The following is a 10,532-nucleotide window of genomic DNA, read 5'->3' on the forward strand; positions in this document are numbered from 1 at the left end:
ATCATCATCATCATCATCATCATCATCATCATCATCATCATCATCATCATCATCATCATTTATTCAAAGCACATGGAATGCATATCAACATTTAGATTACACAGATGTGTCAACACTGTGTATGTACTGTGTACTATGATATAATATATGAAGCCCTTACTTCATTGATTGGTCGCAGGTATTAAAAAAAATGCAAGTGGGGGTTCTAATAGCTCAGCTGTTACAGCACTCGCTTTACACACAGAGGGACCGAGTTCAATCCCGGGTGAAGTCTCGGGAGATTTTTTTCAGACACTCCCCCCCCCCCCCCCAATCGGTTCACCAGCAGTGATTGGGTAGCTAGATCTGGCAGAAATTACTTTGCTTGCGATAGACAGCGTCCTATCAAAAGGGCAGCAAGCAATTGCTATTGTCTGTTTCACTCTATAAACAGCGGAATAAACTCCGGCTCCATGAGGCTATTGGCCCTGAAGCACTTTTCCCTTAAAAAAAAAAAAACACACCCCCCCACCACCCCCCCCCCCCCCCAAAAAAAAAAAAACATCCACAAAAAACTAGAACTATTATATAGAGCAATATCCACTAAATGTGCTCAAAGCGCTTTACAAAGGATCCCTGACCAACAGCAACACGTAACATGTAGAATAAGATATGACGCCTGTTAGGTGAGATTACATTTTTTTTTCCGGACAGAGACGACACTGTAAACGGCCAGGTACTCATTTTACTCCTGAGTACGATGAGATAAAGTGAGTAAAGAGCCTTCTCCAAGGACTCAACCCTGCGCCGATCGAGGCTCGAACCCAGGACCTTCCGATCCGAAAGCGAGTGTCATACATACCACAAGACCACATAGTCGCACAAAAAATGCCAAAACTGCAAGCAATGAAACAAATTGACAAACGAAATAAGCAAAAGGGGGGGGGGGGATAAATAAATAAATGTTTAATTCCATATTTGATTTAAGTGCGACAACAGCGCCGCGATCACGTGGTATGACACTCGGATTCTCTGGCCCGTTAGTTTCCGGTGGAAGTCCCACTGGTACGGCCGAAAGTTGAGTCCTTGGGGGGAAAAAAAGCTCTGGATTCACGTTCTCTCACCATAGTCAGGTGTAAAATGAGAACCTAACTGAAAAATATTGTCAAAATAAATAAATAAATACATACATAAATAAATAAATAAATACATAAATAAATACATAAATAAATACATAAGTAAATATATAAATAAATAAATAAATAAATAAATAAATAAATACATACATAAATAAATACATAAATAGATAAATAAATACATAAATAAATACATACATAAATAAATACATAAATAGATAAATAAATACATAAATAAATAAATAATAGATAAATAAATAAATACAGAAAGAAATACATAGATAAATGAATATGTCTAACAAGCGTCATATACGTTCAGTATTGCTGTTGGCTTGGGATTCCTTATCAAGCGATTTGAGCACATTTAGTGGATTTTGCGCTTTATTAAAGCTCATAAAAAATTATATTCAAAAATCAAAAGTGAAAGATGTTTGTGAGAACTACAAAAATAAATTGTATTTTAAAACACCCTAATTGAAATGTTTCAGTAATAAATTGCCTCTTCAGTTAAAGAGAAACACGATCACTTGTATAAAGGAATACTATATTAGATTTTATGTTTTTAAAAAATAATTCACGTTTAATTTTGTCCGTTTCTTCCATTTTCCAGCCTGGCCGGACAGCATTGACCAACCACAATCACTCAACCTCTTTCACTACGTCATCATCACGTGACCCAGTCTACGCCAATCACGCGAGGAGCACGCCCACCTTCTTCAATGACATCACGGAACGCTGGGAGACTCGTCTGTAAACATCTAGGATTTCAAGTCTACTAATCTGGAGAAGAAAAAAAAAAAACGTGTATGAAACACAGACCTGCCAACTGCTACAAAAATCTCGTAGAAGTAACGAATTTTTGGGTCCTAATTGACAAGTCGTATATAAAGAACTTTAATTCAATGAACTTTTTTAAAACCATGTTTTCCTGCCTGGGCTAGTATATAAAGGAGTTTGAAGCATTAATTTATTGTATTTAAACATAAATTGGTCATTTTTAATGCCGATTCCAATTAGACAAGGTCTGGAAACAGTGCCTGATAAAGCAGGAAAGAAAAATACACACACACACACAAAAAAAAAAAACAACAACAAAACAACAACAAAAAAACAAAAAAAACAAAACATCCCAAAATAAAATCAACTTTAATCGACTTGGGATCAAATATGAGACCTCTAGAGGGGGGGGGGGGGGGGGGCAGCGTGGCTCAGAGGTACGGTCTTTGCTTCGTACCCAAAAGGTACCTACCGAGTTAAGTTCGACAACCCACCTCGTTGTCGGCCGCCATTTTGATTTGTGAAGTATTGAAAGGTCATGCAAAGCAGTCCTAGGTTGTGTTTGTTTATCTATTGGGGTTAGCTCGAGATCGGAGGATTTTTTTTTCTATTAGTGTTAGTCATAAGCCTTAGCAAATGTGCTAGGGTGTTTGTTTTTTCCTATTAGGGTTAGTTAAAGATACTAGTTTTTTTTTTCTTTCTTGGGGTTAGTTGAGGGAATATTATTTGAGTTGTTTACCTTTGTAGGAGTTTCGGAAGGCCTCGCTTCTTATATTTTTCTTTCTATTTTTTTTCTGGCACTGATTCATACAACACATTTTCTGATTTTGTTCGGATACCAGTGCCTGCTCCTTAGATTGTCACTTGAATTTCAATGCAGTGGCGGGAACGGTAACGAACTGGGGTAAAGTGGAAGATTGGTTGATTGACAATGTTATTATTATTATGTAAACGTTTTGAAAATGGGATTGGAAATGAAGGGTTTATATGGCGAAACGTAATGTTAGATGTTGTATGTTAGATGAGCTGAAAAGCTTCCACCGTAATAATTTGGTAATATAAATAGATGTAAAAGTAGCTGGTGAGAGCGTGAGTTAGTTATCTATACTGCTGTGCAAAACAAAACAAAACAAAACAAAATGAAAAGAAAAACACCCCACAAAAACTTTTAGAAATTTCTTTCATTTTAACTTACTCAATCCTAGTCTAGAGATTTTTTTGCTACTTCTCAAAATTGGAAAAAAAATGTATTAAAAATAAGCACGTGAATAGATAGGTCTAGTTTTATTCAACTACCATTAACATGTAAAAATGAAAAACATTAGCTTTGATACTACGCCTGTAATTTGTCTCAGAAAAATGTAATCAATTGGCATGGGATAAAAATGTCCCGGGTAAACTACGGATGTAGTCGGTGTTAGGGTTGAGTGAGTTAAGTCTGTATTCAACGATCATCACAGATATACGTTTCCGTATATATGCCCTTCATCATTTTATTTTATTTTATTTTACATGTACGATTGTATTTATAGATTTTGATTGTTTGCCGCAAGTAGCAAGGTAGATTGATAGATTGATAGATTGAAAGTAGATTTATATTATTATGAGCCATTGGAGATTTGATGATGATGATGATGGATGATGATGATGATGATGATGATGATGATGATGATGATGATGATGATGATGATGATGACGATGATGATGGTGACGATGATGATGATGATGATGATGATGAATGATGATGATGACGATGATGATGGTGATGATGATGATGATGATGATGATGATGGTGATGATGATGGATGATGATGATGATGATGATGATGATGATGATGATGATGGATGATGATGATGATGATGATGATGATGATGATGATGATGATGATGATGATGATGATGATAATGATGATGGATGATGATGATGGATGATGATGATGATGATGATGATGATGATGATGATGATGATGATGATGATGATGATGACGATGATGATGGTGACGATGATGAATTTTTTGGAATACCTTGTCATGTTTTTATTTGTCTTCCCTGTACTATATGATGCGTGTGTGCTTACTGATTCAAACAGCATTGTACTTTATACCCTCAGTATTTAAAGTTATGCTTTGTGTAAATATGTACTTCACTGTCTCTATCTGGTAATAATAACAAATCGGGGCGTGAACCACACACAGGCCAAAACAAGTGAACGTTTTTGGGTGAAATAATTCGTAGGATTATCTAAGTTTTAGATTTTGATGAGTGGTTTCTTTTGTTTTTGTTTGTTTTGTTGTTGTTGTTGTTTTGTTTTTGTTTTGTTTTTTTTGGAGAACCCCCCCCGACATTCCAGCATTGATTATTTACATGAACTCTAAGCAATATACTGTAAGCCTTTTAATGATTTTGTGATTTTATACATGCGAGGGAAGTGTAGCGTTATATAACTAATGGATTATGTGCAAATGGATTATGCCGACTGAGGAAGTGTAAGGAACACAGAAACGAGTCGTCTCGGCAAAAAAATGTGAGTGAAAATTTACTTTATATATATATATATATATATATATATATATATATATATATATATTATATATATATATATATATAGAGAGAGAGAGAGAGAGAGAGAGAGAGAGGGGGGGGGGTGGTATAAAACAACAGAACACGAAATAAAAGTGCTCGCCTTTAATATTAAAAGAGCGGTAAACATATTATATAAATAAGATATTTGAATAACTATTTACTCCCACAGTTGTTTCATGCTTATTGGGCAATCTACGTGTAGTCTATTTATATACATTTCTAATGGAGTGCGGTATCTGACTTAAAATAAACTGTTTGACGTTTTCCGTGCCTGGTGTCCGAATGGTGTCCGAATGGTACACCGGTCCAACGCTTAATGACATTCCCAGTTTGTGTAAATATTTATATTATTATTATTATTATTATTATTATTATTATTATTATTATTATTATTATTATTATTATTATTTATTATTATTATTATTATTATTATTATTATTATTATTATTATTATTATTATTATTATGTGACCCATCCTCAGAAAACGGTATCATGACCCGATGAACCTGAGAGCGGTGTTCCTTTATGTGAGGCAGGGCGAGACAAAAAGCTCTGGGTGTGATCTTTGACCTCCCATGGTGGGCAGGAGGCCGCGCTGTGTCTTCTATCCCCCCCCCCCCCCATGTCTGTTTTCCGAGTTGCTTTCTGTCTCCGTCCTGGATTGGATCTACTTAGTTTTGTCCTTACCTTTGCCATAGTCCTTGGCTGTGGAGGGCGGGGGGCGGGGGGCGGGGGTTCTTCGTAATTGGATTCATCCCGACATAATACTGTTTAGATCCAATTGGTCACATATCTATTTTTGTATAAGATTTTATTTATTTATTCACTGACATTCCCATCCATGGAATTCCACCTGTTTTATGTATGACGTCATCTCTTTGGTACGGGCATTGTTAGAATGGCTTCAAATGGAGGGCTTTTTTTGTTTTTTTGTTTTTTTTTTTAACAGAGAGCAGACCTGATTTTTGAATATTTATTGTCACCATTTGGTACAGACATATCGCTTTTATTACTCACTCATCTATATTAATCAAAGGTCAGAGTCATCATAGCTTGTCTCTCCAACACCGAACCCACTCCACAGCATCTATGGAGCAGACTCTTAGGTCATGGTCAGTGCAGCTGGGCCAAATCTGGCATTCTCTAAGGATGTGCTTGCTCCATCGTAAAAAGGAGGTCATAGTGAATAAATATTATGATTATCAAATGACATTAGATTGAAATGGAAATGACAACCACGTGCTTTAGCCTCGCTTTGGAAAGGTCTGGTATCGACTTAATTATTCAATGAATTCATGGATCGAATCCATCTTTTATGAAATCGATTATTTCTTTTTATTTTTTTAATGTATTCATTAATTTTTTGCCAGTTTTGATGAACAAAAATTGGCTTATTGTGCAAAAAATTCTCAGTATAATTCTTGGTCATGAAATAATGGAATAGAAGCATTCAGTAGTTAGAAAATGAAATGGTATGCATGAAAACAGTGCCCGACGACAAGACAGAAAGTCAACTATAAGAAAAGAAAATCATTTTAATATACCAAGATCGTTTGGAATGATTTTTCTTTCTCTGTTTAAAAAAAAAAGTTATACTTTGTAATGTTTCATAAACGATTTTTGTTATTTACCAGTGCCTCCTCTCGAATTTGTCACTTTAATTCACTCAATCCTAGAGATTTTTGCTACTTTCAAAATAAGAAAAAATGTATTAAAATGTATATAGATAGACTAGGTTTTTTCAACTATCTACCATTAACATGTAAAATCTAAAAACATTAGCGTTGATACTAGATACGCCTATAATTTGTCTCATAAAAATGTAATAAATTATAGGCATGGGGGTAAAAGTAACCCCTGGGTATACTACGGATATAGTCGGTGTTAGGGTTGAGTGAGTTAATATTTTCAATCAGTGGTTCTCCCATAGTGGACAGGGGGGTACTTACTGTGTCTTTTATCTCCTTATAACTGTTTTCCAACATGCTTTCTGTCTTTGTCTTGGAATGAGATTACTTGGTTTTGTCCTGGCCCTGGCCGGAGTCCTAGCTGGGAGGGAAACAGTCAAATGCATAGTTATTGTTTTGGGAGATGATCTTTTTTCCTTGTAAATCATCTCTCTGTTATGTATTATTATATTTGTTATTTTGAATGTATAATGTCAGCATTTGAGTGTATTCCTCTTTGTTGGATTTTGTGCTTGTGTCCGGATGAGACTTATAGGTGATCTCAAACTAAGTACATTGATGGTATGCTCTTGGAATCTACACCTGATACCTATTTGTTCCCAGTTCCCCTATGTCTTACTTTTTCTTGGGTGCTTTAATTGTAATTCTAGAACTTTTTACTATCCCATTTTCTTCCTTTTTACTGGCGCTGATATAACCTAAATGTGTTGGAAGCGCCGTAAAACCCTTTGATTGTTTTGTTTGTTTTTAAGGGTTTTACGGCGCTTCAATCAGTGGTTACGATGGCCTGAACGACGATTCCATTTCCCTATGGCTTCAGCATATTACATTTGGACAGCGCTGCTGTGCTTAAGATTGCCAAAATACCTTATGTGAAAGTGTCATAATTTTAGCCAGTTACTTTCCCTACTCTCAAAGAACTCGTATTTTTTTAAAAATTTGGCCAGAAAACTCGTCCTTCAAACATTGATATAATTTTTAAATGACCTTTTTTGGTAAAAGACTCAAACCTGGGACTTCGCGAAGTTAAAGTTTCAAGTTTGAGAGTTTTTGTCACGACGAGGATTATTTAAATCCATTTATATTTGAAGGACGATTTTTCTGACCCAACTTTTTAAATACACGTTTTTCCAGCAGAGTTTGGCAGTTAACGAGTCAAAGTTGACGTGAAAAGATGACTTAATAATCCAGTCCTGTATTTTCCTGTATTAAAATTGTATATTTATTGTCGTGCTGAATTATTTGGCACTTTGACCATTTAATCTGACAATTGCTTGCCATACAAAACTGTTTGTGTCTTGTCCACTCTCAAATTCAAATTATTAGCTTTTATCAAACCGACTCTCCGCATAATTTTGATTTTTACTCTGTCTCTCCTCTCGCTAATATGACCTAAATGTCGCAAACGCCGTGAAAAACCCTTTAAAAAACAAACAAACAAACAAACACTCCATTTGCAAAGTTTGCTGGGAGCCGTGTTTTTGAATGTATGTGTATTCATGTGAAGAAAGAGAGGGTTTTAAATATATATATATATATATATATATATATATAGAAATGAGAGAGATAGATAGAGAGAGAGAGAGAGAGAGAGAGAGAGAGAGAGAGAGAGGGATTGGATTGGATTGGAGGTGATGCATTAAGGTTTTATCTCTATTTATAGTATTGGCTGAAGAAGGGTTATGGACCTGAAACTTTTCGTGTTAAGTATTTTGTTCTTTTTTTTTTTTTTTTTTTCTTTTTTTTTTGAGCTGTTATCATGTTCACTGTTGACATTTGTAATGTCATGTTCATGTTCATATTCATATTCATGTCAATATTTGTAAAGTCTTCGGCAATGTCAAAACACGGAAGTTTTCACAAATTGTTCATTCCCACCCCCCCCCCCCCTCGTCCCCCCCAAAACAATAACATTCCACGATCATGTGACATTATATTTTGAATCGATTTTTAAGTGTATATATTTATTTATATATCATCATATTCTTATATTTTTTCATATTATGATATTATATTATATATACATAATATATATATATATATATATATATATATATATATATATATATATATATACATATATACGTCTATAAAGGTATATATTTGATACAGTTTGGTTCCTTTCAATCAATTTTATTCCCAGTGTATAAGAATCCATTCTTTCATCGATTTCCTATGCAATGAATCATATTTGAGTTTGTTTGTTTGTTTGTGTTTTGTTTGTTTTACTGATTTGAATTCATCTCATCATTTAACTCAATTGTGATTTCGTGTTTTGATCAATCATCATATTATTATGTGACTCGCAACCTCTGAACGGTAATAAGATTTAAAATTTTATACGTGAATAAAGTGAATGCCATTTATCCGAAAATACATTTAAATTGATTTAAGACTTGACTTTGTGATGTACTAAAGACATCAATGTGGATATGATGTGTGTTTGTGTGTGTGTGTGGGGGGGGGGGGGAGGGGGCGATTTGCAGGAGAAGTGGCAGCAGCTTCTAATTGTGCTTACACTACATACTGTGTTATGACGATCGACCCAATCTGAAAATTCCGTACCGTTTTCGTGCACCGTCGCAAACACACCCGGAACATTCGTCACTCCTGACCTCCCATAGCGGGCAGGGGGTGGGGGGGGGTACATACTGTGTCTTCTATCCCCTTATATCTTTTTTCTAATATGTCTTTGTCTTGGAATGAGATTACTTGGTTTTGTCCTGGCTCTGGTCGGAGTCTTGGCTGGGAGGTGAACAGTCAACTGCATAGTTGTAAATCATCTCCCTGTTATGTATTATAATATGTGTTATTCTGAATGTAAAATGTAAGCATTTGAGTGTATTCCTCTTTGTTGGATTTCGTGCTTGTGTCCGGATGAGACATATGTGATCTCAAACTAAATACATTGATGGTATGCACTTGAAATCTACATCTGCTCCCTATTTGTTCCTAGTTCCCCTTTGTCTTACTTTTTCTTGGGTGCTTTAATTGTCATTCTAGAATTTGACTATCCCATTTTCTTCTTTTTTACTGGCGCTGATATAACCTAAATGTGTTGCCTAGGTGGGGTTCCTGACCTCCCATAGTGGGCAGGGAGGTACATACTGTATCCCCTTATCTGTTTTCCAACATGCTCTCTGTCTTTGTCTTGGAATGAGATATCTTGGTTTCTGGCCCTGGCCGAAGTCCTGGCTGGGAGGGAAACAGTCAAATGCATAGTGATTGTTTTGGGAGATGATATTTTTTCCTTGTAAATCATCTCTCTGTTATGTATTATTATATTTATTTTTAGTGTATAATGTAAGCATTTGAGTGTATTCCTCTTTGCTGGATTTTGTGCTTGTGTCTCGATGGGACTTTTAGGTGATTTCAAATTAAGTACATTGGTGGTATACTCTTGGAATCTACATCTGATCCCTATTTGTTCCCAGTTCCCCTTTGTCTTACTTTCTCTTGACTGCTTTAACTGTAAGTCTAGAACTTTTTACTATCCCATTTTCTTCCTTTTTACTGGCGCTGATATGACCTTAATGTGTTGCAAGCGCCGTAAAACCCTTAAAAACAAACAAAAACAACGTTTTTCTTGGGTGCTTTAATTGTCATTCTAAAACTTTTTACTATCCCATTTTCTTCCATTTTAGAGGCGCTGATATGACCTTAATGTGTTGCAAGCGCCGTAAAACCATTAAAAACAAACAAAATGCAATCACGATGAAATCAAACAGCAGCTAGTTAACAAGATGCAATACCAAGTTTTCATGAAAATACAACAAATTAACAAAATATAATAGTAAAAATAATTGAATAAAAATATAAAACAAGATTCAATAAAATACAAAAAACAATAAAAAACAAAACAGAAATAGTGAATAAGGCGCAATATCAATTACAATGAAAATACTACTAGAACAGGATGCACTATGAATAATTTATTAAAATACAAGTAAACAAAATGCAATAACTGTTACAATTAAATCCAACCAATAAACAAGATACAATAACAATTACAATGAAAATTCAACTAGATAACAAGATACGATAACAATTAGAGAATGTATTCATACAACTAATTGTGACAGGATGCAATAATAGTTAGAGTAAATATTAAAACACAACTTGTTGACAAGGCACAATAAAAATTAAAGTATGTATTAAAATACAAATAGTTTACAAGATACAATAACAATCAAAGTATGTATTAAAATACATCGAGATGACAAGATACAACAACAATCAAAGTATGTATTAAAATACATCGAGATGACAAGATACAACAACAATCAAAGTATGTATTAAAATACATCGAGATGACAAGATACAACAACAATCAAAGTATGTATTAAAATACATCGAGATGACAAGATAC

At 34.7% G+C, this 10,532-nt stretch overlaps 1 protein-coding gene across 1 annotated transcript in view; it reads left to right on the plus strand.

The window, feature by feature from the left end:
- LOC144960699 (uncharacterized) overlaps positions 1-2,012 on the plus strand; it is an 11,166-nt gene extending 9,154 nt beyond the window's left edge. Inside the window, exon 3 of the mRNA XM_078893991.1 lies at positions 1,726-2,012. Within this exon, the coding sequence (XP_078750117.1) occupies positions 1,726-1,869 (144 nt within the window). The 3' untranslated portion in view covers positions 1,870-2,012. The remainder of the gene's footprint in view (positions 1-1,725) is intronic.
- The last annotated feature ends 8,520 nt before the right edge of the window (positions 2,013-10,532 follow it).

The sequence above is a fragment of the Berghia stephanieae genome, chromosome 15, assembly GCF_034508935.2.
Source record: "Berghia stephanieae isolate SIO BIC M18660-M18661 chromosome 15, UCSD_Bste_1.3, whole genome shotgun sequence".
Taxonomy (NCBI): Eukaryota; Metazoa; Mollusca; class Gastropoda; order Nudibranchia; family Aeolidiidae; genus Berghia; species Berghia stephanieae.